This window comes from Anopheles maculipalpis, chromosome 3RL (genome assembly GCF_943734695.1).
Source record: "Anopheles maculipalpis chromosome 3RL, idAnoMacuDA_375_x, whole genome shotgun sequence".
Classification (NCBI taxonomy): Eukaryota; Metazoa; Arthropoda; class Insecta; order Diptera; family Culicidae; genus Anopheles; species Anopheles maculipalpis.
In genome coordinates, this window is record NC_064872.1 from 82716767 (window position 1) to 82744234 (window position 27468).

The window sequence follows — 27468 nt, forward strand, 5'->3', positions numbered from 1 at the left end:
GCCGTTGGCCGGATGAGTGAGTTGATGCGATATAAAAATACTTCCAACTCGTTCAGAAAACACATTCTTCCAACATCATTCACCCCGGTCACATCACCCAATCCAACCCTGTCTACGAAACATGACATCAAAGGCAGGAGGACGTGCTAGGCACGGCCGACAATTGTGTCAAAACATTCAGTAGGTGCGTAGGTTGATGTTTTTTTTTGCTACCTTCCCCTGTCGTTGCTTCTAAACATAGAACAGCGTATGAAAAAGGAAGCAACGCAAAGCAGCAACATCGCTCGGAAAAATGGCGACCTACGTAGTGGTGAAGAGAACCTTGCTGGCCTTATAGAATCACCAAACCCTCGGGCGTGGGTGCATAGGCGTGTGCAATACTGTGATCTGAATCATCGGGAACCGTCGGCATCGGCCATATCGTTTGTGTGTCTGTGTTTGCCTGTTTGCCTGCAGCATCTGATATTCATTGATGCCCGTGGTTGCTGTGAATTGGCCTGGCTACCTGCAACCTGTTTTAGCTGCTAGGTTGCAGTTTTTCTTCTCCTTGACCGTTGTGCGCTCTTGCCTAAGTGAAACAAAACGGGTTTGTCCGTTGTTGACGCTATTCCCAGATCTCTCCGCGATGATCTAGTGTACCTCTATTACCATCCAACAGCTCTGTAACGGTTTCTTCCAATCGTCCCAGTGCTGCATTTCATCAACACGACAATTTGATAAGCAAACAGCCATTTGACTAGCTTTGCTAAGAAAAGTCGCTAATATTAAAGCACAATGTCACGTGCTAAATCGCGCATACAAACGGATGTTTGCGGAGACTGTGGGAGTGCGGGTAAGTTTGTGTCTCATGTGTGTTTGTGCCCTCGTCTTTGCATTCATTATAATGTTACGCCCTTTCAGATCCTTCCTGGGCATCGATCAACCGTGGCATACTGCTCTGTGCCGACTGCTGTTCGATCCATCGCAGCCTCGGGCGTCACATCTCGCAGGTGAAATCCCTGCGCCAGGGCAGTTGGCAACCGTCCGTACTGAACTTTGTCAATCAGCTGAACGCGCACGGTGCGAACAGTGTGTGGGAGCATCTGCTGCTTGATTCGGCCGCACCTAAAAGCTTGAAACGTAAACCAACGCCCAAGGATGCGGTACATCCGACCAAGGCGGACTTTATCCGCGCCAAGCACGTGCAGCTTGCGTACGTCCTGAAGCCTACGTTTCAGGTCGAAGAGGGAAGCAGTTTGGAGCTGGAGCTAAGCAAACAGTTGCACGCGAGTGTGCGTGCCGGAAATTTGGAAACTTCCTTACGATTGCTCGTACAAGGAGCTGATCCAAATTTCTACCACGAAGATAAAGGCTCGACACCGCTGCACGTGGCAGTAAAATCGGGTCAACTGTCCCAGATCGAGCTGCTGCTCGTATATGGCGCGGATGTAAACGCACTGGATGCGCAAGGCCAAACGCCGCTAGAGCTGGCCAAACAAGCAAAGCACAGCTTGATTGCGGAACGTTTGCTTGAGGTAATGTACGAGGTGACCGATCGGCTTACATTCTTTCTGATTGGCAAAAAACCAAACCATGCGGTAAGTTTTCCTGACCGGAGCGATTATTTATTACATTATAATTATTTTTTAAATTTTGTTCCCATTTCCCACAGTCCGGACAGCATCTTCTAATCCCTGGCCAGTCGAAGAAAGAAATGAGCGAACAGCTTAAGATTGCGCGCGGAAAGCTGCAACTCGTCCCGAACCGGATGTTTGAGGAGCTGGTAATGGATCTGTACGATGAGGTAGATCGTCGCGAAACGGAAGCCATATGGGTCACGAGCGCACTGAATCCAGACTCCGGTGCAGTGCCGTTTCTTCCCACCAATCCACATCTTAGTGCCACAAGAAATCAGGTAACAGATTTGTGCAATGCCGTGGAGAATTTAATCCTTTATTTCAATGACCACCTATCCGGGTATTTTCTTCAATCTCTCATAAAACATGTAATATAAAATGCAAACTCTCATACAATATGTATGACCTATCCGAGGAAGGTGGTTGTAGAAGTAAGGGTGTATTTTAGGTCATTGAAATGATGGTTAAGCGTTGTATTTCATTCCATCCAACCCTCTCTCCCTCAGGGACGTCAAAAGTTGGCCCGGTTCAGTCAGCAGGAGTTTGCCGGGTTGCTAATGGACGTGCTGCTCGATGCACACCGCCGCCAAAATATGGCCAATCTGCGTCCAATCGATGGTCCGCTGCCGGTTGGTTTAGCACAGCTAAAAGCGGCCGTACACGCTCCCGGTACCCTTGCCGGTGGTGGTGGTGGTGGTATCCGTGATTCCAATCTCTCGGACGATGAGCCACTGTACGATGCGGTCGCATCGGACGATGATTATGCTGCGTTGGCGCCGGTAGCGCAACAGGTAAAGCTTCTTATGCGCCAGAAAAAATCCGTACTCAATCATAACAACAGCTTCGGATGAATGGTGTGGTGGTCGTGCTTTTTTTGAAGGAACCATCTCCATTCTTGCTAATCGTAAATGCTCGCCGCGTGGAGGAAAGGGGAGAATATGCATTACAAACACACGTAGTTCTAGATCTCTAGCCAAAATGTTTGCATCGAACATCACGCTAACACAGCATTACTAACATGTGATATTAACTTAATCGTAATTAAAGGTAACACAGGTGGAGGAAAAGGATAGGAAATGGGGTGGGGGGTGGGTTTTTTTGGGGAGGAAAATGCAAGATAGTTGAAATAACTGTAGCAAGTAAATTCGCTTCGAGTGGTGCTTAGATGTTACACGTGCTCCATACTACTAATACCATCATCTATCATATTAGGACATGATTGTTTCATCCTTATATACATGTACTACTACTATTACTAATGCTCATTTCATGTTTAAACACACAAAAGCGTTATAAACAACATTCTCATTGTGCCATTGCTCATCTAGTGCTATGATATATTGTAAAAAATGTAACAAAAAAAACAATCGCTGTGTTTCAAAAGTACAATGGTTTCCGGATATTTTTAACCAAAACACACACCGTCATCCGTCCGTACGGTAGTTTCGATAATGTGGAGTGTTTACTACTGACAAAAGAGGGCGAAAAACTAACAGAATCAATAAACGTTTTGTCGGTTTTTTCCTGCGCCTATCACTAACCTAACCTTCTTCCCGGTCATCGTTATTTGCATGTTTGTGATGTTTCTTCACATACTGTTCGTCATTGTCTATTGTGTGTACTATCCGTAAGTTCTTAACTATACTAACTTCAATTTAACCGCTATTGAATACCATCTCATTGTGTAGCTCACACGATGAGTAAATCTTCATTTTCCCGGAATACGACTCCGAGACATTCCGGAGTTTACTCTGGAACAATTACTCCGAATAAATGCAGAGTTTGCTCCGGAGCAATCCAGATTAATTACTCCGGAGTTTACTCCGCAGTAATTCTGAGCAATTACTCCGGAGTAGTCTGGAATAATCTTCGATATTAACTCTGTGGTCAACTACGGAGTGCACTGGGAAATCAATTGCAGGTTACTCTGGAGTCAACTGCTGATTTTTCTTCAGATTCAAAACCGAGATCACTGTTGATACCGGAGTAATTCCGCATTCTCCCAAACAGAAAAAAGTATTTGTTCTGTAACATAAATTTGTTTATTTGTTGGTAATAAAGTTTTGAATAAATAAAGGATTCCACAGTGCACTCCCGAGTTGAATCCGGAGTTAATAGAGGAGTGTATTCCGGACTTTTCCGGATTTAATTCCGAAACAAACTCCGGATTGCTTCGGAGCTTCATTCATCTACTCCGGAGTTCCCACCAGTAATTGTGTACTTGCAAAGAAAGTATAAATATTTCATCACCATCATTGCAAATCCCCGACCTGTTCCGTTTCCCCCGTTCTGGTACCAGGCACTAGTGAACAAATCATCACCGGCGGCCGTTTCCAACGTGGAGGTGGAAACGTTACGCCAGCGAGTACAGGATCAAGAGCTGACCATACACGAGCTGCGCAGCATGATACAAAAATTGGCCTCGGAAAACAATCAGCTAAAATCGACCATCGACACGAAGGAGCATGAGGTGCAGCTGTAAGTAGAATGAAAGTGATTTTATTGGGCGTAATTTTGTTAAATTTAACAAAATTTAAACAATTTTAGTCGAATTGATTCCCATCTGAATGGGTCCGGTGCGAGCGAGGGTTCCCCCGAACGAGACCCCAACACTCAGGAAGCAAGACAGGCAGCTGCCGCGGCTGCTGCTGCTGCTGCATATGCAAAACGACCCGTCAGTATGTACGAAACGCGCCAAACACCACGCGACGAAGGACGGCCACCGATTACACAAAGTCTCTACTCAATGGCACCTGCCGCAAGCGGGAACATGGACCCATCTGCCACCAGCAACGGTAGTGCAAGCCAACTGCCCTCCTTTGAGGAAGTGAAACGCCGTACGGATCTAGTGGCCCGTCGCATAAAGGATCTGTTTGCCGCCATGAAGGATCTATCGCAGCGTGAAGCGTTCGTGCCGAGCGCGGAACGTATCAGGCTAGCGGTGATCGATCTAATGGCCCTGTTTCCAGCATCTCTCTGTGCAAGCGAATCGCTACGCGGTGCCCTACAGCAGCTCAACTTTCACGGTAACCTTATCCAGGCGGAATGTGCCCGGCTGCAGCAATGTTTGGCGGCCGAAAGTGTGACTCCGGGCGCGGTACCGAATGGTGGCGGACCGGGTGGTAAACCGTTGGCGGAAAGTATTCAGCAATGCATGGAGCAGGTACGGGGCTGTGCGTACGATTTGGCAATGTCGACAAAAATTCTCATCACTCACCTGCAACAGTCTTAGTAGAAGGCAGGTACGCGAAAACTGTTGAAACATTTTTCAAACTATTTTCATAACAAAAAAATACGAACAAAATGAAGATTCTTTTCTTATAAAAGGGCATCTAAACAAATACCCTCCTTTTCGTACGGCAGCTAACACCGTGTTTGACCCAGTGAAGAAACTAACCTTGCCCAGAACGCACAAATCCGTTTCTTGTGGGGACAGAGTCAACCCGAACAGTATTCAGTAGCCAATCAAATGTTTATCCCCTTGCTTTGAATGCTTTTCCGTTTTGCAATATTAAGTGTTTTATATAGTAGAGCTAGCGATTGCTAAACAAATATTGCTTGCAGTGTGTTTCTATACTCAAAAGTGCCAAAAAGCAAAATAGCAAAAGAACTCTTATCGATCGTTATTGAGGTGTGTTTACAGGATGCCATTTGCAATATTTGTACAAGCGTACAATACAATCATAGTAAAACACTTTTTAATATATTTTAAACAAACAAAAAAACCTGACCAACTAAACGCCCGTATTTAAAGACCTCAATTAAAAAAATACTTTAAACAACGAACAACGTACACTAAGAAACGCGATCGTTGTTTGAGCTTCGGTTAAGTTATTGAATGAGATTTTATTATGATAATATTGTACTTTCTACTACCACCTTAGTATGACAATAAGATGGTGCATTGACCATTGGGAGAGTTTCATTTACCAGTTGTATTTACACAAAAAATAACTAAACTGAACGGAACAACACGCTCAAAGGTTTACAAATTTTATAGAAACGCAATTATTATATACAAGTGTATTGAATGTTTTCTTACGGCTCGAAAGCTCCTGCAATTGGGAACAGTAGCATTAACGCATTAGAAGTATTTATCAGCTATTGCAATTCATATACGAGATATACATATATTACCCGCTAATCAGTAATGATGTTAATAATAATAAAAATGAACGATTAAAACAGGGTTGTACCTGCACCGCATTGATTTCTAAATGAGTGTTTAAGGTTCTTTATTGTACTATAAAATTACTCTGTTTATTTGGAGCGCTATATTAGTCACAAGTCTGTAAGTTCAATTGCTGGTGTTTAGTGTTATTTTAACAGAACAATCCTTTGGCCTTTTTGGACGGATATAAGTTAGGAGATGCAAAAGCTCGATGAACATTTTCTCACTAATGAATCCAGATTTTGGCATCACCCAGACACAGATGGAGATATCATCCGACTTATGGGACTTAATATAACGAGAATTGAGTCTTGATTTTTAAAACGGACGACATAAAACCTAGAGCCACAAGTCAGAACAATCAATGACCCTGCTCACAAATACTGATCTAAGCATGGATATCGTAAAACTTAGTTATTAATTTTTTGAAGCCGCCCTTCAACTATATTTGGTTACACTCATCTCAGACACAGAATTACAGACTAGAGAATTGGAGTGGAGATAGTTGAGCGTATTCGTAGCTAACCGGTCACACGGTAGCTCAGTGACCTATTCCAATCAACAGACCTATGGCGATAGGACGAAGTTTGGACTGGGCAGAACATTTATCATGAAGCCTCTGTTCAGAGCTGAAGAAGGTATGAGCGGTGAAATAGACTGAGTGAAGAGACATTTATTGGCGAGATCTTGTATAAGAATGGCACCGGATAACTCAGTCCTTGAGATACTTTCTTTGACTAAAATCCCGACTAGATCGAACCCAACCTTAAATCTCCAGATAATTCCTTTCGTATGTGTAAAAATCGGACTTAATTTCCAGTGTCGTCTCTTTGTGGAAATCTATTCCAATTATAATCCCTAATCGTATTGGCAGCAAATGAGCATAACGTGCAAATGTACACCGTGTCCTTACATCCTAATTCTAACTTAAAATGTGCTCTTCAATTACTTGTGCATGATCAAAAGAATAACAAGAACCACTACTGCTATATACTAAAGCACAGAACGGCCTGAAGACAGTGTTCAGATAGACTTAGAGCAGGTCACACGCACACGTCCAGTTTCGGTGTGATCTTTCATCATTCATTGATCAGCAAACAACAATGACGCTGTAAGGCGCAGATTAGAGTAGAATAGCATTGCAGAACGTGAGAAACGGGTGGGTTTAATGCCGTCGGGAGTGGTGCATCCACGGTCGGGAAAAATGTCTTCTGTCACCATCAGCAGTAGTGTTCTTCATCGAGTTCTCGCGCACCGGGATGCACCATGTTCCCTGGACATTGTTTCATTTACAAACGTGACGCGCCTTTTCCTGCTTATTGCTGTACATACATTGCTTTTCTTGTGTTCGGGATCGGGACAGGGTTATGTAGACATTATTTTACAAGAGATTTGATTTTTGGGGGTATTTAACCCGATCAAGGGAATGTGTGTGTGTGTGATTTCGTTGCCGAATTATGGTACATCTGTACATTTTTATATACACCGGATCCTGAGAGTGAGAGGGAGTATGTACAGATTGGTTTTGCCGTTCCCGAAGTGCAAATAAGAAGGATCGTTTTGTTTTTACAAGGTAGGACACTTTTTACAAACACACGTGTGTGCAGCAGTTGAGTTTTTTGCTTTCAATTTAGACATTTTTACATGATTCGCATGAAGGAATTGGAAGGAACAAGGATCAAGGATACGTGTTTGTTGGGGATCTCTACACGTGGAATCACAATCAAATTAACAAATCGCTATCAACAGCTGGTGTATGTATTTATCGGGCTCAATTTTCAATCAGGTTTCTTCCGGTTAAAAAATTTCTGATATACTACTTTTAAGCTAACAACACCAAGAGGACGCCTCGCTTCTTTCTAGGAACATTTCCAAAGAACGATCGCCAAATTGCCACCGAAAAACAGATACAGTATGTTCTTCGTTTCGTACGACACCTCGTAGCCGAACCCTTCGCCGACGACCACATGCCAGAAGGTGCCAAACTTTTTGTCCATGAGCTCTTTAATCGTTTTAGCCGCCACCTATACAGACAAACGTTGCGATAGGGGGTTGGTGGAAATGGAACATTTAAAGAAAATGGATTATTGTAGCGATTTTGCTTTCGATTGATCGGTTTGTATGATGTTTCGGGATATGGGAATCGGATTTAATCGTGCTGAGCAACAAATTGTTGGTGTTCATTACCTCGTAGTTTTGTGCGTATTTCTCACACGCTGTAATGCTCAATTCTATCGCCTCGGCTCGGACATCGTCATTCATATCGGAAAACTGGCCCCGGCAACGTTGGGTGGTGGGTGGTATGGTGTAGTAGTAGTGAGATTGTGATAGAATTAGTGCATTGGGTGCAGGGTTTGAATTTCATCGAAGGGAATGGACGTTATTAGTTCACATTTTCACATGAAGTAAAACGGAACTCGTCTTAAGCCTTGCAACTCTACTTTCAAACCGAAGGAAATACGGAATCAAATGAACGCACGTACCTTTACCAGCGGATACACATGGACAATCTTTTTGTCCGCCTCACCTTCTGCCTTCGGTTGGTCCTCCATGTTGGAGATGTCCTTCGGTTACGTTTATGCTTCTACTTTTACGCTAAAAATCTGGAGAGTGAAGGAATTGCTAAAATTTTCATTAGAACAAACCAGACCCCTTGGTGCATCCTTGAAGGATGAGAATTGGAGAGCATTGGAGAAATTTCACTTCACCACCTTTTGTACTTCAAGAAGTTTTTATTATATGAGTCTAACTAACCTAAAATTTGCACTATTCTGCACCAAAAAAGTATCAAATAAACTCAACTTCAGCACTTTCTGTCGCTTTATACAACTCCGAACGCCATTTGACCAAAACTTGTACTACTAGATCCTGCTGCTGCTGCTGCACGGAATCTCCCTTCAAAAACATCGACTTATTTATCGTGCGTTGCCATGGTGACTCATCCATAGCAGGTGGAAGGATGTGCTAGCAAGCCGAGGGATGGATTCTCTTATGGCGGCATTCTGACCGGATTGGCGTTGTTATGGTTGCCGGTAAAGAATGTTTACAGAACAGCACACAACAGACATGCGCAGTATGCCGGTATCCAGAATCCTTCTTACTTGACGTCCTCGCAATTTTGAACGGAATAGCCTTGAACGATTTCATTATTCGGGACACGTGTGCAAGGACTAGAACACCATCCCTTCGCAAAGGGTGAGTGTGTAAGACTGGGCGAAGATTGCTGTGCCTTCAGGGGGTGAGTCCCTAAACGATGAGGGTGGGATGCTAAATATATTTGATTCAATCGGTGATATTTTATCGCTATATCGTGAGGTTAAGCTGGGGATGGTTTGTTCAAGTGTCCAGCCAATATACGTTTAGTAATTTATTCATAAAATTAGACAAAAAGACACCAATGTTTCAATGTGAAAAACTTTTTTCCCATACCGGGAATCGAACCCGGGCCTTCCGGGTGAGAGCCGGATATCCTAACCACTTGACAATATGGGACTTGTGAGTGAACACCGTCGGGTGATGTCCAGATCGCAATGATCAAAGATGAAAAAGCAAAACTAAGTAATTTCCAGAGCATCATATCATTTTATACATGTTTCGGAGCTTCTAACCATAAATAGACACTACATACATGCAAATCTAGTATTTTAATATATTCGATTGCATGGCAGGAAGTACCTCCCTGTGCGTGACCGATCGCAATTGATGCGACAATATTCAAGAATAAAACGAAATTCTAAGAATGATGAATCAAAATAAATGAGATCATAAACTAACAATATGGCATGTCGTAAGCTAATTTAGCATACCCAAAGACGTTCGCATGCTAGACCCATTCAAAAACACACTGATGTAAGTCTTGACCAAAATTTTTATTAAACTAATATTAAACCGATATTGTACAGTTTTGAGAGAATCATTTGCTTTTCTTTCAACAATATCTGAAGCTTAGGTTAAGAAAATTAAAAAAAAAAAGATAAATGGTTACGAAAAACTCCCCTTGTATTGGCTGATACATTTAATTTTGAACCTAGATTATCTATCTTAGTAAGAAAAAGAAAACACATCGTTTATTGAAGTACGTATTATATTATTTACCCTTATATCATTATCAGTGTCACACATTATAAACGAACGAACGAACCGTTACAGTTCATTCCACTACATACTGATGACTGCCTCACTTGTCCTTATTACTCTTAATATGCGGTCTCCACCTAGCCAAACATGTCTTCCCGATCGGCACCGTTTCCATCGCCACCTTCCTCCAAGCTCGAAAACAGCAAAAAGTGCGATGGTCGATGAATTTCGTGATAAAACTCCTTCGGATTGGCGAGCTGCAGCTCGTACTTCATGTTCGGATCGTGCCGCACGCCCATAAAGTTGTAGTTCCAGCTACCCTGCGCCGGTACCATAAAGAACCCAAGGAACTTGTTCGACAGCAGCATCTGCACGCGCTCGTAGTGCGATGGCAGATAGCCCTTCGGATTGTTGCCCTTGTCCGTGTTCTTGTGGCCCCACTCGTACCCGGACGGGGTCAGTTTGTACGCGGTAAGCGAACACGACCCCGGCGTGAACGAGCACGTGATGATAATCGTCTTTTCACCGTCCCAGTTGGGATTTTCCGACATGATGCGTGCGTGCGTCGTAATGTCCTGCGGTGACAGCTGGGGCAATTCGTTCGGCTGCGTGTGTATCCAACCGAGCGGTTCCATGTCCTTCAGATACTGATGGGCAGGGAGCGTACTTGGCAGGTTAATCTGCTGATGTGTGCCCCATTGCGGTGGCATCACAATGCAACGGATTTCCTTCACCTGTGGATTGTCCGGTGGGCTTACACCGTACAGATAGCCAGCAATTTGGGCCCGCAGATCAGAAATGGTGACAAACTTCTTCAGCACATTCTTTGGCAGAATATACGTGTAGCCTGTTTCCTTGATGTCGTCCGAGCTGACGTAAATGTGGTTGGTACGCAGATGCAGATTGGTGGCTGAGATGGCACGTACGCGCCACTCGGTCTTCGAGCTAAACGTGGTCGTTTCGTAGTTGCTCGTGGTTGAGGTAATAATCTCATCACCGTGCTTGTTTGTCGTGCGGGTGGTCGTTGCGGTCAGTTGCGATTGTTCCTTTGTCTGCTTCTCAATCTCGGCAATCTGTTGCCGTTGGGCGGATGGTGCGGAAATTTCCATACCGAGAATAATGTCACGGATTTCCGACTGTGTCAAGGAAGCGACGTTCACGTTGTTTTTCTTGCCATAATCGGCCAGAATCAAATCCTTCAGCTGTACCTCCACCTTGATCCATTCCTCGTCCGTCAGTGTTGGCCAGATGTGATGTGCCTCCGTAACGGTCGTTTTGTCTGGCTTCAGAATCACCTTCGTACGCTCCGTATTGACGTGTAGTGCGCGCAAGATTAAGATTAAACGTGAAAACGCCGTGTACGACGAGATCGTCTTCAACCAATCGTCGTACAGATTGAACAGTACCATCTGCGGCTCGGTAGCCTTCAGGATCAAATCACCAAACTTTTCCACCTTCAGACAAGCCTGGAACGGTAGCTGCAGTTCCGAACCCTTGATGACGATGTTCGGGAAATCGAGCAGATGCACCTCGAGCGGATCCAACATACCCTTGCGCGTTACAATGATCTGTTTCGGCTGTTCCTCTACCGGCAGGGAACGAATCAAAGCTGCCACTTCTTCAGCCGTTTTCCACTTGGCCAGCTGACCTAGACGCTTCTGACCGGCCCACACCGAGGTGTGGATAATCTTCAGGAACAGCTGTCCGGTACGCGGGTTAAAGATGAAAATCGCTCCATTGATTGGTTTCGTCGTCAAATTGCCCTCAAACGTTTTGTGAATCGTTACACGGTACACGTTTGTATCGTCCACGAACCAAATGATCTGGTTCGAGAACAGTTCACCATAGTTCTGGGAACTCAGGTAAGGTTCCGTCGGTTCCGAACTGTACAGCTGCAGCGCCTTGCGGATACGCTCCCGGAGCACATACAGTGCCGGATTCGCTTTCATTATTTTCGCCATTGCCTGCTGAATCAGTGGCTTACAGCCCGGGAACCAGTTACCGTACGCACTGTGCAGATTGTACGCCAGGTCGATCGCAATCAGCACACCGGTTGGAGAAGGATAGATCGACATGTTATCAGTCGTATAGTCCAGGAACTTGGCACGTGCATAACGCTCGATATCGTGCGAATCATAATCACCCCAACGCAACTGCACATCAATCCAGAACTTCTGTGTCGTGGTGTTATCCATCGTGTCCTTCGTATCCGCCAGCAGTGACGGACGCGAAACGTTCCATTTGTACGCCGGGAAAAGCAGAATGTCCGCACAGGACGAGTTCATCTTGTACGACTTACGCGGATGAATCGTTTCCTTCTGGACCGTTTCAATCTCGAGCGCATCCAGCTCCTGATCAAACACCTGGCACAGATCCATCACGATCGATTCGTGAATCTTCTGCCACAAGTGAGCACGGAAAATTTGGATGAGCGAAATCTTTAGCGTCGGGATTTTACCATGCATGAAGATACCGGTCAAATCAAGCTGCACCTGGAAACCGACGTACACGTTAGCTCGGTTAATCGTCGGTGACCACCAGAGCGTAAAGCGACGGTTAGGGATCTGGTTCAAACCGGATCGCTGGGCGTTCGTAAGCTTCTTGTACTTCATCGACTCCTCGAACCCGGACGCCTTTTCCCAGAACAAACCTTCCCAGGTAGGGAAGTAGGTACCCTTGAAAAGCGTATGCTCCAGGATGCCCTCCACACCGCCGAGTGCCTGTATCATATCCGTACGATAATTATTCAGATTCCACAGCTTACCGTCGTGCCGCTGATGTGTCCACCAGAACGGATTCTGCTTCAACACCTGGTACTGCTTAAACTCCGTCCGGATACGCCAACCCTTGTCGTACGCGAGCGTATGACGATCCTTCTGGAACAGGGTGTTGATGCGGGGAATACCCCGATCCCAGCTGTCTTCCAAATCTTCCAACGTCAAACGGCGGTTCTGAGCATTCGCTTCCTGGCGCTTAAGCGCATACTCGGCCCAAACGCGCTGCGAATCAATAAACTCACTTTCCCACGGTTGAATGTACCGGTACAGATTGGGAATCAGTTGATCCTCGTCGTGCGACATACCGGAACGGAAGTGAGTGATGCCCACATCCGTCTGCTTCGACCAGCGCAAATCCGACTGTGGAATCAGCACGTGACCCATACTCAGCATACCCAACCCACCCAGCTCCTTCGGTGTGTAGAACACGACGGGCGGGAAACGGGAAGGCATTTTCGAGTTCAATCCAATCTTGATACGCGTCTGTATTTTGTTCTCACACTTTACCAGCAAATCCAACAGTTCCTGCGTGTTAACGACCGCCTCACGGAAGTACGTCATCAAACCGATCAGTGCCGTGTTCCACTTGTTAACAATCTTCGTGAACGTGGTCGATCCCGATGCCATCAGAATCTGTCGTACGCGATTGTGGAACCGGCTGAGCGACTCATCATCCACCCGCAGGAAGCACTGGGCCGTTCGCTCTTTCGTGACTTCATTCTGCAAATTCCACACACCGTCACGGTGCGTAAACTCATCATTCTGCGTGCGACACTTGGGCAAAATTCGACACTCAAATCCGGACATGTTGAACAGCAAGTTTGGATTGTCCTTCGAGTACACCGACACGAACGTATTGTCCCACTGGACGGTCGTTACCGAGCGCGGCAAACGGTTCTTAATGTCCCAAAATACGGCCCGTCCCAAGTTAACGTCGTGCTTCATCAGTCGCATACGGGCGTCACGTGGCCAACACTTTTTGTTATTGTATCCCACAATGTTCTCGTTGTTCGGATCCGGATGTTCGGTCAGATAGCGTTGGATCAGATCACGTGCTTCCTCGGCGGTAAAGCGGAAGAAAATGTGAATTCGGTCCACATACCGGCAGTACAACCGGATCGGATGGCACGCTTCCGTCGCCACGTCCTGGAACGTGAGGAAATCGTTCGGCATCTGTGGTGGACCGGCCATTTCGCTTGCACGCTGCAACCCGAGCACAAGCAGATCCAACACCAACCCGTAGTATTGTGCAACGAACGAGGCAAACTGGAGACCACGGATGATACCGTAACTGTTTGTGTGGTTCATGTCCTTGTAGTTGATCACCACGTTATTCTTGGCGGTCATGTAATCGGCTATGTTGTGATCTACGATCAAACGTAGCAGACGATTCAGGAGCGTCAAATCAATCTTTTCGTACAGCTTTTCGAAGCGTGATTCGAGCAGTACGTTACATTCGCCCTCAGATACGTCCCAAACGTCCTGCAGGTTGTTAATGCCTGCAACGAGAGTTTGAAAGAGAAAAATGAAGGAATGGTTAGTTAAAATAATTATTTTTTAATGAGATAATTTAAAAAACATTTAACCACAGCTTTTGAGGACAAAACCATATTCTCCCTAAACAAAATCACTTGATTATACTGACATTAAAATCTCTTATTTAAACGTAGAAGATAGGCGAGACCCTTCATGGTGTCAATCGGTAACACCGCCAGCGTGAGGTTTGCAACAAGGGGATGAACTTCAACTGTAAAATCTCATTGTCACAAAGCACACACCGGCAGAGTCCAATACAGCGTAGTATTCGAATATTCGGGATTAGCTTTTCCCTATACTAGTTTGAACCAACAGTGAATTATTTCAGATTACAATAAATAAAACAAATCGCAAAAGTCGATTTCCATACCTTGACACCATTTGTACACAAGCAGTGGCGGCGGTTCCGTATCGCTCGGTTTAATCCACGGTGGAAACAGTCGCCGCTTGTCCGCCTCGTACCACAGATACTGGTCCAGATACGCATCGGTAATCTTTTCCAATGGCTCCACATCGTACACCGGAATCAGATGACTGTACAGGTCCATAAATTCAATTCCGGTCTGAAAAATGGGCAAACAAAATCATCCCTTATTAGCTGCTATGTTGGTCAATTTAGTCTAATAACTCAAAACCCCACCTCTTTAAATGCACGTTGGGTTAACAGATGACGCTTAATTCTAGACAAAGCCTCGTGCGGATTATCGTACGCCTGCTCGATCAAACCGAGCTCCTCGCGCTGGCTTTGATTCAAGCGTGATTTCACACTGTACGCTTCCTTCAGGCGTTCCAGGGCCAAAATGAGCAGCTTCGTGTCGTGCTTGTACGAGAGCGGCGGGAACGGAATCGGTGCAAAGCGACGCGATTCCAACCAATGGACGGTAGTCGTGTAGATCGCAACCGCTTCCTCGGGTGAAATGTACGGTCCATCCTTGAGGTAGTTATGCTGCCGTTCCTGTTCCGCCTTCAGATACAGCCGCGTCAAACGACCCAAATTCTTTTTGCACACCGTCTTATCGACCGTCGCACCACGTCGAATACGTTCGCGGTTGTAATGAGCCGTGTTGGTCCACCAATCGGCCTTCATTTTCACGTACCGCAGAATCATGTTTTCGATCGGAATTGGCAAACCGGGTACCTTCCAGGGAATGTTGGCTTTCCAGCAACGCCAAGCTTCGGACAGATGTTGCAGGATGGTACGGGCCTTGTTTTGCTTTATGCCTTCCGGCATCATATCGACGATGTCATGCATTACGGACGCACGCAGCTCCAGATCGAAGTGTGATTCGACGCGCTGCTTTGTGACCGTTTTAGCGACACCCTTCGAATGGCGACCTTCGAACTGACGGGACAGCAAATTTCCCAACCAACGCTCCAGCAGAGGTGTGATGCCTCGCATGAAGAACAACCAAACACGCCACCCTGGTGCCCAAAAGCCACACCCGGGACCCTTACCGACTGGACCCTGTAACGAGACGAAAGAGAAAATGGAAAAGCAACAATCAGTCAACAATGCAAAACGAAATCCCATTCCCAGACATTCGTCTTACCGTGTTGAAGCGATAGTAAATCAGATGCTTCAGATCCTTGCACATACGTATCTGTCTCATCAGCTTGTACTTGTACCGATACATGCCGGTCAACTGTCCGACGTGAGCGAAAATGTACTGCAACCCATCGGCCAGCTGGAACGCGTCCACATTGTTCAACCGGTACTGCACGTGCGAATCAATAATCAACTTCGTGAGGCGCAGAATTTCACGGCACAAATGGAACGCATTTCCGAAACGTGACTTCTTACGCTCCTTGGTGGTAAGCGTTTTCACCGGCTTCAGATTGAAATTGTAATCCAAATGCAGATAGTTAAGATTTTTACGATGAATCAACAAGTTCAACATGTTGTAACCCTGGCGGCACACTTGCAATCCTGCCTCCACCCAATCCAGTGTGGTAGTCTGGAAGAACTTTGTTGCCTTGAAGGAACGGAACAGATAGCGCTTCTTTTGCGGTTTCGGCTTACGGTGCTTCAGTGCGTTCAGTACGTAATACTTCAGCAGCTTCTGGTAGCTGACACGCACTTTCACCGGATGCCCCGGTGGGCAATGCTCTTTGTACCACGTTTTTACCAGCGGTATATCGATCGCTCGTCTGCATCGACCGGAGCGCATATTAAAGGGGCGTGGTGCCCAAAGCAGCGAAATACCGTTGGCCGTGTTGTCAGTGTAGAGGGGTGTATCCTGCAGGAACGGTTGCACCTCTTCCGGTAGGATAAATTCCTCATCATCATCGGGCAAGATTTCGATCGTTTTTACCGCATGTCGATGAGCGATTGGATTGATCAGCGGATCAAAGTAGAAGGCGGGCAGATCGGGATCTTCCGTCTTGATGAATACCACATTCGGTGTGTGATACCTTTACAAGAGAGTAAAGAGGAGAGAGAGAGCTGCATTAAACGACGTGCAATTATGATCTTGAGACGAAATGGGAATCATAATTGAAATTTGTTTATGGACGTTAGCGATCGTTTTAACGGTTTCATTTGAACGATCAACATGGGCTACCATAATATTTAAAAAATAAAACGCTTTTTTAGTAGTAAGACAAATTCTATAGGACTTATTGCTCTACCATCGAAGGTTGATTTGCAGATCGTATGAAGCTTCGGTACGATCGTGTACAATGATGGACAAAGATTTGCTTTTGCTACATATTAGAAGGATATCTCAACTTACCAGGAAAGATGCACAAAATGTGGCATGTTGTTGTACAAATATGGGAATGCGATGCGATACTCCGTACGAATCGGTTGACGAATGATGATCTTATTAATATCGTTAAATTCATTCCAATCCTCATCACTGCAGAAGAGATTAGCGGGACAATTAATACACCATATGATGGACATAAAATGTCGTCCCAATTCAATCCTTACCCCACGTTATGATCCTTGATGAGTGGCTCAAATTTCGGTCCACCAGGAATCGCCATGTTAAGCGCCTTGGCCGTAAAGAAGCTTTTCGGATCGAAGAGATAGAAGAAGTTATCATCCACCAAATCCGTCAGCAACTGATTTCCCAATCGGTACAGTGTGGCCATCTGTGGCAGCGTCAGGTTCCACTTCCTGTAAGTGGACCCATTAACGTGCGGTGTACCAATCAGTGGACGATGCTCGTAAAACCAATCGTACACACTCCCATCTTCCTCCCCGTCCAGATCAATCTGGATCGCTTCAAGAGGTTCAACGTCCAGCACGTTGTCGGCATAATCTAGCGGTGGTTCTTCATCGTCGAACGGCGGGAATCGCATTCGCTTAAAGTGTCGTCGATCGCGCTTTTCACGACGCATCATAATCCACATCGTGCCCCACTGGGCAATGTACAGCGGTTCAATCACCCATGGTATCTCGTTCACGAATGTGATTGCACCGGTAATGTGGTACAGTACGGGTACGTCCCGGATCTGTTCCCACGGCATGGGCATATTTTCCAGCAGCTTCATCACAGCGTGCGGCATGTATTTGAGCGCACCGAGATAGACGCGCTTGTCGTGTCGGTATTTACGGCTCGTCATATCACCATGGTCGCGTATAATCTTACGGATGTGCTCCGGTGGCATGTCTTCCTTTTGGGCATCTACAAATCCAAACTTGCGTTTTTCGGCGAATCGTTTTGTCTGCAATTGTTGCCATTTTTGTGCTGGATTGTAAAAGAAAAGAGAAAAAAAATTTAAAATTTACATGAAAAACTGTCCTTAAAATTGTGTTTGTTTTCTAGCAAAGAACCTTTTTCCTGCAACTTTTCCTCCGTCAGCACTATGTCCGGTTTCGGTGGACCCGGCGGAATGTGTCCCATCGGTGGCATCTGCATCTGGTTCACTGCCATCTGCTGGGCGGCGGCGTGCATGTGAGCCTGTGCATGTTGCTGTTGTTGCTGCTGCTGCTGCTGCGCCTGAGCCTGTGCTTGAGCCTGGGCCTGGGCTTGCTGCACAGCAAACACTTGCTGCTGGGCCGCCATCATATGGGCCCATTGATTGGGCGGTATCATGTAGGGCGGGATCGCCATCTTGACGATTCTGGTCGGTAAGTGAAGGTAAATGTTATGATAAATAGGTCTTCACAACAAATCCCAATTGTTTTCAATCGACGGCAACGATGCCGTCCCTCTGCGAGGTTGTGAAATTGGCCGCCATGATACACACTAGCGCTACGCACCCGGTGCAAACAAGCCACTTTTTCACCTCGTTTTTACACCTCTGCCTGGAGTGCAATGGTTAAACATTCATACTTACATTCTTCCCTACCACTAATGCTACAGTTTTTAGTCACTTTTTGCCACTTTTGAGAGGTATTTGTAGTAGAATTTTATTTGCAAATTTTCACACTACGCAGTTCACGAGCTTTCTCAATTCCAGAATTGACAGTTCCATATATTGAGTCCACGGTTTAGCAGCGGGATTGAAAACTTCATACCCTGCACCACTGGGGCAGAGAAGCATTGTGAGAACTCAACTATGTGCTATAAACGTAAGCCAGCCGGGTGTTTGTCATTTCGTTTGAAATGCTACGGTACCTCTACACTTCGCAATATATAAATAACCAAATTAAATCAATCTTTCCTTATTTTAAACTGATTTAATTGATTAAAGCCCTGATTATGATACTCAAGCGTCTCCTTAGACGTCACATAATTATCACTTTGGTATTATGACTTTCCGTTTGACTAAATCAGACATTTAAAAGTCGATGAGAGATGTTTGTCAAACGGAAAATAAAAAACTTGCATTGCCTGAACCAAACGGAAATGCTCGTTAGACCAAAAGTCTTCCGACAGTCAATTGCAACGGTTATTATAGTTTGCAACCATAAAAATAAGTGCTAAGCACAAATCTATAGAAAAATGCAAATATTTTCCAATATCGAAGATGATGTTATTTTGACTCTGGGAGCTTTATTTGCTATTCAACCAAAAAGAAAGCAGCGATCGAAATGGGCTCAAAAAGCATGTATTTGAAAAGCAACTGCCTATCGTATGCTAATATGATGGCAGAGCTGAGACTGGAGCCAACAGTCTAGAACATCTTTGCCGGATAACTAATTACTCAAGAGTTATTACACGAGTGGCAGGCATTTATCGGTCAAACGCCCAGTTTGACAGAAAAAAGCCAGAGGTGAAAGTTGAAAAAATCAAGCGTGTAATAACCCCTTCAAGGATAAGTTTAATTGGAATGAAATCATCTGCGAATGTATGAACTGAGCAACCTGTGCATGTATGATTGTATTCAAAAAGTTGACGGAACATTCGTCGACTCTATCCATATTATAAATTGGCTTTCCGTTTGGTTGGAGTCTTTCTGTCGAAAAGTTTTCCATTTGGCTTTGACAATGAGGCCTTAAAACTGGCAATGGAATGCTGCCAACAAAAGTTTGTATTCTTTGTCGTGCAAATGGAAACAAAATAATAGAATTCCGTAACTTTACCCAATGAACAAAACAACCCCCGTACGCCACTGTCAAGTCAGATGTTTGTCAAAAAGCAAACGTCAGAAGAAGGGTGCGCAAAGAGGAAAGTGAAAATTTTTCTTACACGTAGTTTTTTTTAATCTTCCATCCAAGATCGGGCACTGTATCGAAAGAAAAGTGTAACCAAAATACGGACCATTTTCCCTGTTCCCGAAGTGCCATTTCCGTGACCTTTGTGGCCACAGTGCTGTGGGCCGCTCGCGGTACTGTGCTCGGGCTGTGCTGTGAAATGTAATTAGTGTGTGTTGTGCGGAATTAGTGCATCTCCGGAGGGTGACGAACGGCAGGCACGATTGCATCTTGTAACGTAGGGGTTGGATTGGTGAAACCGCCCGTTTGAAGCTGAGCGGTCGTGTTCGGGCACACACTAATCGTACGCTAGCATCAACATGTTTAAAAGACTAAAGGATAAAATTGCCGAGGAAGTGAAACAGTCGCCGCAGCGGTTTGACCAGATATCAAAAGGATTGCAGGTATGGATGCACTTGCTCTTGGGGGGCGCACTGGTTTCGCAATTCAGCATCGTACGTAATCCGGATGCCTTTCCAAACGAATGATGATCGTTTGGGTTGTTTCTCGCATCATTCGTGTCCCCATTTCTAGCCAACCAACGGTTCGGAATTCGCACGTCCCCTATTTGTTGGGTTGTGTGCGTTTAAGCATTTTTGCTTGCTTGCCACCCTCGTCATATCCATGCTAAAAGAAACAATTGTTAATGAGAGTTGTCGTTCGCTTGACACTCAACCCTTTTCGGCGGACGTTCTGTTTACCCACAGCTAGTTTACGTGGGCAGGGAAGGATGGAAACTCCTACCATTACATCGTTTGCTGTGTTTTCTGACTAATGTTTACTTTGTTTACATTGAACAGTCTGCTCAATGTGTTCTTCTCCCGCTGTGGAGGGCGTGGAGTATCGTCTTCGCCTACTTTGCTCTAGTAGAATAGGGTCATCGCACTGGTGGATGGATGATGATTAGCATACTTTGCACTTTTCCACAGATTGAGGTGAAATGATTGTACGTGCAAGAGTACAATGCAAATTGGTAATTCCAGAGAGAAAGCTTTACGTAACATTTAAAATTATTTATTTTTGCATTAAAAATAGTAACATTAATATGATACATTCATACGTTTTATTACAGGCCGCCGTTAGTTCTGCATCCTCAACTACCTCCGAAGTTTCTGGCAGTGAAAACTTTTTCAGCATTACGGAAGATGGTATGGATGGATGATGCATATTTAGCTAACTAAATCTTCCATTAATTCGTCATTACTGTCTGTCTCTCTCTCTCTCTCTCTATTGTAGATACACCGCAAAATTCACCCCAAAAGGGAAACTCGAGCACTCCCGTACAGCCAAACAATATCATGGCCAACACATCCGCCAGCAGCTCCGCACCATCGAACAACAGCCTTAACAATGGTGTATCCCCATCAACATCGGTCACCAGTCCCGGTTCGGCAACGGGTAATAGTTCTGCTACCAGTTCCCAACAGCGCACCCGTCGCCTGTCGAACTCATCGATGGCAAGCGATGTGTCGTTCCGTCTTCCAGTGTACGATTCGCCCGCAATCTACCATCTCGAGACGGATGTGGACATATCGGCGAGCGAGACGGAATCCGTATCCGGTAGCGCTAACCCCAACCAGCTAGATCTGGTAAGCAAAGACAAGCTGTTCCAGGCGTACAAAAAAGCTCTCGATCGGTATCAAAAGTATCGGGAACGATATACCGAGCTGGCCCGTCGCTACCGTGAGCTCGAGAAGGATAACACCAAGGCCCGGGCGGTGCTGGTCGAAACGCAGGATAAAGCACTGCGTCGGATGAGTGAATTGCGCGAACAGTGTGTGCTCGAACAGCAGGCAAAAGCGCACCTCGATTCGGCACTCCGAATGGAAATTGATGAACTCCAATGTGTGGTGAAAACGCTTCGCTCCAAGCTAGAGCTGGTCGGTGAGAATGGGAATGTAAGCGGCGGAGAAAAGGATCTCATCTCGCTATCCGGTACGGAAGACGGAACCAATGGGAACGATGGGCATGTTCCGGTGCGCGATACCGGTCCGCTAGAGGATCGCATTAAAGCACTCGAGTCGAAACTAAACGAGGAACTACGTCAAAAAGCCGTCCTAAGTTTGGAAGTGAGCGAGCTGAAGAAACGGGAGGAGGAACACACGATTACCATTGCGGAAAACAAAATGGCAATTCATTCCGAGCTCGAGGCTAAAGAGGCGGAAGTGCGTAAGCTTAAGGAACAGCTGGCAAGCTTGGAGAAGAACATGAAACAGACGCTTCTCGAGAAGGATGGGTTAGGAAAGGAGCTGTCAGAAGTGCGCAAGGTCGCGGGCAAGGTAAAAGAGCTCGAAAGTACGCTCAGTACGTGCAATGAGCAGAAAAACAAGCTTGAATCAAAGTTTATCGATTTCGAGCGTACAATTATGGAGCTGGAAAAAGACAAGCAACAGCTAAAGGCCACCAACCTAACGCTCGATTATGAGAAAGGTGAATTGCAAAAGAAAGGATCCGAAGTAGAAGCGAAGTTGTCCGCATTGGAGAAGGAAAAGGAAAGTTTACTGGTGCAAGTGCAGGAGTTGCAGAAAACCGCTCAATCGCTCGATAAAAAGGCAGAGATTGATACGCTCCGGCAGGAGCTGGAACAGGCCCAAAAGCGCGAGACAGACTTGCAATCTCAAGTGCAAGAGTTGGAGAAAACCGCTCAATCGCTCGTTGAAAAGGCTGAAATTGACATACTCAAGGAGGAGCTGGAAGAGGCCAAAAAGCGCGTGGAGGATTCCACTGTCAAAGTTGCCACATTCGAAAAGCAATTGAGCGCAAAGGAACGTGATTTGGTCGAGCTTCAATCGTCCCAACAGTCCCTCGAGCAGAAGGTAAAACAAACCGAAGAACGTCTGGCTGAACGGGAAAAGGAAATTGAACGACTGCAGAAGCAACAAACAGAACAAACTACGAAAGAGCGTGAGGTAAGTGTGAAAAAGCTTCAAAAAGCGGAAGAAGAACTTGCTGCGTTCCGAAAATCCCAGTCCCTCGATCAGGAGAAATTACTCGAGCTGACGAATGCGTTGGACGCTGCCAAGGAGCTGCACGATCGGGATCGTAAGAGTAACGAGAGCAGCCTTAAGGAATTGGCCGAACTGAACAAAGATCTTTCCTCTCAGTTGGATCAATTGCGCGAGAAACAGGAGAAAATGAACAGCAAGCAGAAAAAGATTGCGGAAGAAAAGAATGGGTTGCGTGCGACGAACGACGATCTATCGAAGGAACTAAAGCAAGTGCGCCAGGAGCTTAAACAACTCACCACCCAAAAACAAACGCTCGCCGAAGAAGTGCGCAATCTGAAAATAATCAATGAAAATTCGGAATCCGAAGCACTTCGCTCCCTGCAAGAATCGATGCGGGCTTCAATGGCTGCGGCAGAAGCAAAGCTGCTGGAAACGACGCGCGATTTGAATCACGTGCTGGAGCTGAAATCGGACGAAAACCGAAGGCTCGGTGAAGAACGGGACGAGTTGGTTGAGAAGCTCGAAACGGTTCACAGGGAGAAGGTGGACCTCGAGACGGAGAGTACCAATTTGCGGTCAAAAATCGAAACCATCCGTGGAGAAAAACGTGATCTGGAGAAAACGCTCGAGCGTGAAATACGGGAAAAGACGGAACTGAAGGCACAGGTCGAAAACATCCTCCAGGAAATCGGTCGTCTGGAGGATCAATTGAAGGACATTAAGGAAGCACATTCCAAGCTGCAGGAGGAAAAGCAAACGCTCGAAGAGAAGATCGAACGGTTGCAGCGCGAGCACTGCGAGGCACGGGTTAAGCTCGAAAAGGATACACTGGGCAAGCTGCAAACGAAGGTGAAAGATCACGAAACGAAGCTGCAGCAGGTGGAGTGTGAAAATTCTCAGCTAGCCGAAAAGAACTGCTTACTCGAGGAAAGTAGCCGCAGGACGAACGAAGAGCTGAAAAAGCTCACCGCAGCGTTACGCGACGCGGAAGAACGCACCAAGGACGAGAAGGAAAAGAGTGGCCGATTGGAGGAACAGCTCAGCCAGTGTACCGGCGATCATGCGCGGCTGTTCAACGAGAAGGAACTGCTCGACCATCAGCATCGTTCGCTGCAGGATGCGCTGGAAGCGCGGGAAAAGGAGAAGCTGTGCGTGCTCGACACCAACAAATGTCTCGAGGAAGAACTGACGAAGGTGCGCAGCGAGAACGACTACCTCAAGGGGAAGCACAACGAGCTGAAAGCGCTACTGGAAAGCGACAAACGAAGACTGATGGATCAGAACGATGCCCTCCAGCGTCAGATGGAGGAGCTGGCGAAGGAAAAACAGTCGCTCGGTCGTAACGCGACCGATCTAGAGAAGCGGTTGGCCAGTTACGAGGAGGTCAAGATCGAGAACGAATATCTAAACACGTTCAACAAACAGCTGCAGGGTGAGCTGCAGGAAGCGAAGGGACGTTTGTCCACGAAAGAAACGGAATTGGCGACGGTACGCACGAAACAGTCGCAGACGGAAACGATGCTGGAAGAGCGTGATCAAGAAATCACCAAGCTCATCAACGAGTTTGTCGCAAAGGAAAAGAAACAGGAGGCGGATCAGAAACAGCGGCTGGATGAGCTAGAGCAGCGGCATCGATCCGAGCTGGACGGTGTGACGGATCGCGTAAAACGCGAGTGTGAAGAAAGCTTTGCCGGTGAAAGAAGTGCTTTAAAGGACGCACAAGAAGCATTAGAACGGCAGCTGCTGGAGGTACGCAAAGAAAAGGACACATTGGAACAGAAGCACGAGGAAGAATTGCGCCAAAAGGAGGACATTGAAAAGGAACTACGGTTAGAGAATGCAAACTTTGTCCGCGATCTAGACGAGCTAAAGAACGAACTAAATGCGGCAATCGTCGAAAAGCTCGGTCAGGTGAAGGAGCACGAGCAAGCGCAGCAGATGTTGGTAGCTGAAAAAGAACGGCTTGAAGCTGACAACGATCAGTTGCGTACCCGGTTGGTTGAGTTTACCGCTGAAACGGAACAAAATGTTTGTCGGTTTGAGGCGGAAATAGAGCAGCTGAAGCGTGATGCATCTTCCTTTTCGTCGGGAGCGTCCGCTGGAGAGCAAACGGAAGGCGCAGAAGCGTCGGCTGATAGCCATCAGCAACAGTCGTACGATGAGTTGCGGAATAAGAAGGAAGAGCTAGAGAACAAGCTGAAAAAGATTATGCACGAAGTGCAGGACGTTTCCAACCGGAACCTATTTCTGGAACAGAAGTGTGAAAACTATCTAATCTTGGAGCAGTCGAACGAGCGGCTAAAGCTTGCGAACGACAAATTGTCCAGGCAGTTGGATGAAACATTGGTAAGATGGGGATTTAGTTTCATGCTGAAAAGGACGATAGTTTCTTAACAAATTATGTTTTTTCTTTGAAGGTTTCCATGCATCACAATGAAGGAATTGCCGCCAACACGGAGTTCGAGTACTTAAGAAACATTCTATTCCAGGTATGTATTACCAATTTTATGTAACCCGTCCTCGACTGCGACGAAACAGGATTTTCTAGTAGTACATTCTGTTCTTGACAAAATATTCATCTGGCATTGCAAGAGTACTCTAGTATCAACACCATTACTTGAAATTTAGGCCAAAACTCCACCTTTGCCAAAACGATCTTATAGGCTGTATTGCACGGTGTTATTTTAATGACATTTCTAGCCACCCAGAACCTAAAAAGTCCTAGAATATCTCTCAGGAAGGCTGAGGCAGTCCATATTTGAATGAAATGTTTAGCTCTTTTATGTTACCTTCACTTCAGTCTCTAATTTTTTATGGCATTCCATTAAGTACTCAAATATTTCTTTCCTCGATTTTTTCTTCCCTCGGCAGTATCTCAGTGGAAGCGTTACCGGAAACAACAGCACGCTAGTGAAGGTGATAGCGGCCGTCCTGAAGTTTTCTCCACAGCAAACGCAGGTTGTCATAGAAAAGGAGGCTCATCGGAGATCGTTGGTAAGCAACACAGTAGATGGTGTAAAGGTTTAATTCTACCTATCTCATACCTCCCCATAAATTCCCATTTATTCCCCAGATGGGACAGATAAACAATCTACTATAGCAGGAAAAGACGATGGCAATGCAGCAGTCACAGAGCCAGTATCATCGCAAGAGTGGATATGGTTTTCAATTTTTCTAGTGCGGATTTGTTCAATTCGATCGATTTGTTTCGCTTGGTTTCGTTTTTATCATACTGACGAACCGTGTTGTATGACGTGTGAGCGGATGGCGATTGTATTTATATAGTTGTTATATTATTATTCTTTTATATTGGTACCGCTAAGCAGTAGCACCCAGGATTATATCAATTAACTATTTTGCTGTCATCATGTTTCATTGTTAAATGTTTAGTAACGTTCGAGAAATTAATTTTCATTTTCCCAATGCTCTTTTCACTGTTCTGTTCTGTTTAACTTTCATTTCTCGCTACTAATCCTAAATATTAACCCCCGTTGACATGTTCCGAATGTTAAAAAGAAAGGCATGTGAGATTATGGAAAACTATAAGCAAAAATAGCAAAACGTGGTGAAACCGTATGATAAACGGAGAAGAAACTAGCTAGACAGAAAGAGAGGGATAAAGGGCAAGACAAGCAAATGTGTTCATTGATCACTTTTAACACAGGAAAATTCTCGCATCAGCCAATTTACTATATTACGGTAGAGAACGTTATCTTGTTGGAAAAGGCCGAGCTTTAGTATTTAGTACCATTCGACGACAAGAAGCAGCAAGAAAAAGGGGTTGTGGGAAAAAGAAAAATCATCTAAACTCACCCAAACTATATTCAAACCTCGACTGTGTGTGTGTATCGATCTTTATCCTAACAAGCATAATACATTTACACATACAAATTAGTTGTTTTTTGGAGGAAGCAGGACGATTGGAAGGATTTAGAAGAAAAAACGATACGATTGAAACGCTACTAGTAGTGGTGAGGGATAACATTTACTGAGCGCATTTTTGTGAAACCATTATTTCTTTTTTATAGTTTATTCCCTAACACTTCTTTCCAGTTTCGTTGCCTTTATTTCCCCGTAATCTTTAGGTGTGCGCATTTGAATGTTTTGATTGAAATTACAAATGGAAACTCGTGCATATATATATTATGTTAACTTTTGTTAATTTAGTTGTTTATTTTAGGTTTATTGGTTCCCTTTCGGATGTAACTATTGCCCTGTATACTATATGATCGATTATCGAATGTGAAGAGTAAAAGGATAAACAAGCAGAGAGACATATATACGAAACTATCACTCATCATAACAAAGCAAGTGAAGCGTTGAGCGTCAGACAGCAAACGGAAATGAATCGAGAAAGAAACACGATCGAAAAAATAGGTGAGCTTTTATCTTTCGACTAAATGCAACATTTCCCGTGTTATTATAATACACATCGCAGCTGCAAATGCTTCAGCTGCTAGCGCTTTTAAATCGCTAAACCGATTCTCTGCGAGCCGAAACACGCGGATGGAGGAAGACAAGCTTTGTTTTTGCCCAGTAGCCAGAAAGCAATATCCTTGTGATTGTGAGAAATGGAGGCGAATGAAGAAAGCGGATCATCTTTCTAACCAATTTTCTGCCCTTTTTATTTGGAAAAAAGCGAGCGATAGAAAAACAAATCCATTTTAAATGCATTATTTTCCCCCAGAAGTATATAAAAAGCAAATGAGCCCCTGCGGCTCCCATTTCTGCTTAGTTATGTGGTCGATTATCGATA

The 27468-nt window shown here is 45.3% G+C and overlaps 4 protein-coding genes and 1 non-coding gene across 5 annotated transcripts; 2 read left to right on the forward strand and 3 right to left on the reverse strand.

Moving 5' to 3' along the window:
* Positions 1 to 753: 753 nt before the first annotated feature.
* On the forward strand, positions 754 to 4848 carry LOC126561745 (ARF GTPase-activating protein Git). The gene is made up of 6 exons (XM_050218054.1): positions 754 to 832; positions 901 to 1577; positions 1652 to 1894; positions 2123 to 2407; positions 3916 to 4094; positions 4164 to 4848. The coding sequence occupies exons 1-6, from the start codon at positions 775 to 777 to the stop codon at positions 4846 to 4848; spliced, it is 2127 nt and encodes a 708-aa protein (XP_050074011.1). The 5' UTR covers positions 754 to 774.
* A 2798-nt stretch (positions 4849 to 7646) lies between these two features.
* On the reverse strand, positions 7647 to 8339 carry LOC126563380 (dynein axonemal light chain 4). The gene is made up of 3 exons (XM_050220019.1): positions 8271 to 8339; positions 7975 to 8058; positions 7647 to 7811 (listed from the first exon to the last, which is right to left on the reverse strand). Exons 1-3 carry the CDS (start codon positions 8337 to 8339, stop codon positions 7647 to 7649), a joined length of 318 nt encoding a protein of 105 aa, XP_050075976.1.
* An 868-nt stretch (positions 8340 to 9207) lies between these two features.
* On the reverse strand, positions 9208 to 9279 carry Trnae-cuc (transfer RNA glutamic acid (anticodon CUC)). Its single transcript has one exon. It is a non-coding gene; the product is annotated as a tRNA-Glu (tRNA).
* A 722-nt stretch (positions 9280 to 10001) lies between these two features.
* LOC126561267 (pre-mRNA-processing-splicing factor 8) lies at positions 10002 to 18579 on the reverse strand. Its single transcript, XM_050217236.1, has 8 exons — positions 18465 to 18579; positions 17959 to 18248; positions 17110 to 17872; positions 16910 to 17035; positions 15728 to 16589; positions 14818 to 15642; positions 14548 to 14740; positions 10002 to 14140 (listed from the first exon to the last, which is right to left on the reverse strand). The coding sequence occupies exons 2-8, from the start codon at positions 18236 to 18238 to the stop codon at positions 10002 to 10004; spliced, it is 7188 nt and encodes a 2395-aa protein (XP_050073193.1). The 5' UTR covers positions 18239 to 18248; positions 18465 to 18579.
* Positions 18580 to 20069: 1490 nt separating this feature from the next.
* Positions 20070 to 25894, forward strand: LOC126561355 (golgin subfamily A member 4). Its single transcript, XM_050217458.1, has 6 exons — positions 20070 to 20168; positions 20837 to 20912; positions 21001 to 25058; positions 25130 to 25201; positions 25584 to 25706; positions 25786 to 25894. Exons 1-6 carry the CDS (start codon positions 20085 to 20087, stop codon positions 25810 to 25812), a joined length of 4440 nt encoding a protein of 1479 aa, XP_050073415.1. The 5' UTR covers positions 20070 to 20084; the 3' UTR covers positions 25813 to 25894.
* Positions 25895 to 27468: the final 1574 nt, after the last annotated feature.

Excerpts from the sequence above, each read along its gene's own strand:
- LOC126561745 (XM_050218054.1), top strand. The coding sequence starts at position 775 with ATGTCACGTGCTAAATCGCGCATACAAACGGATGTTTGCGGAGACTGT. Across the intron at positions 2,408-3,915 it reads TGGCGCCGGTAGCGCAACAG|GCACTAGTGAACAAATCATC; the intron begins GTAAAGCTTCTT and ends TTCTGGTACCAG. Across the intron at positions 4,095-4,163 it reads AAGGAGCATGAGGTGCAGCT|TCGAATTGATTCCCATCTGA; the intron begins GTAAGTAGAATG and ends AAACAATTTTAG.
- LOC126563380 (XM_050220019.1), bottom strand. The coding sequence starts at position 8,339 with ATGGAGGACCAACCGAAGGCAGAAGGTGAGGCGGACAAAAAGATTGTC. Across the intron at positions 8,059-8,270 it reads ATGTGTATCCGCTGGTAAAG|TTTTCCGATATGAATGACGA; the intron begins GTACGTGCGTTC and ends TGCCGGGGCCAG. Across the intron at positions 7,812-7,974 it reads AATACGCACAAAACTACGAG|GTGGCGGCTAAAACGATTAA; the intron begins GTAATGAACACC and ends TTGTCTGTATAG.
- LOC126561267 (XM_050217236.1), bottom strand. The coding sequence starts at position 18,238 with ATGGCGATCCCGCCCTACATGATACCGCCCAATCAATGGGCCCATATG. Across the intron at positions 16,590-16,909 it reads CATTTTGTGCATCTTTCCTG|GTATCACACACCGAATGTGG; the intron begins GTAAGTTGAGAT and ends TCTCTTGTAAAG. Across the intron at positions 14,141-14,547 it reads TGTGTACAAATGGTGTCAAG|GCATTAACAACCTGCAGGAC; the intron begins GTATGGAAATCG and ends CTCTCGTTGCAG.
- LOC126561355 (XM_050217458.1), top strand. The coding sequence starts at position 20,085 with ATGTTTAAAAGACTAAAGGATAAAATTGCCGAGGAAGTGAAACAGTCG. Across the intron at positions 25,059-25,129 it reads GGCAGTTGGATGAAACATTG|GTTTCCATGCATCACAATGA; the intron begins GTAAGATGGGGA and ends TTTTCTTTGAAG. Across the intron at positions 25,707-25,785 it reads AGGCTCATCGGAGATCGTTG|ATGGGACAGATAAACAATCT; the intron begins GTAAGCAACACA and ends TTTATTCCCCAG.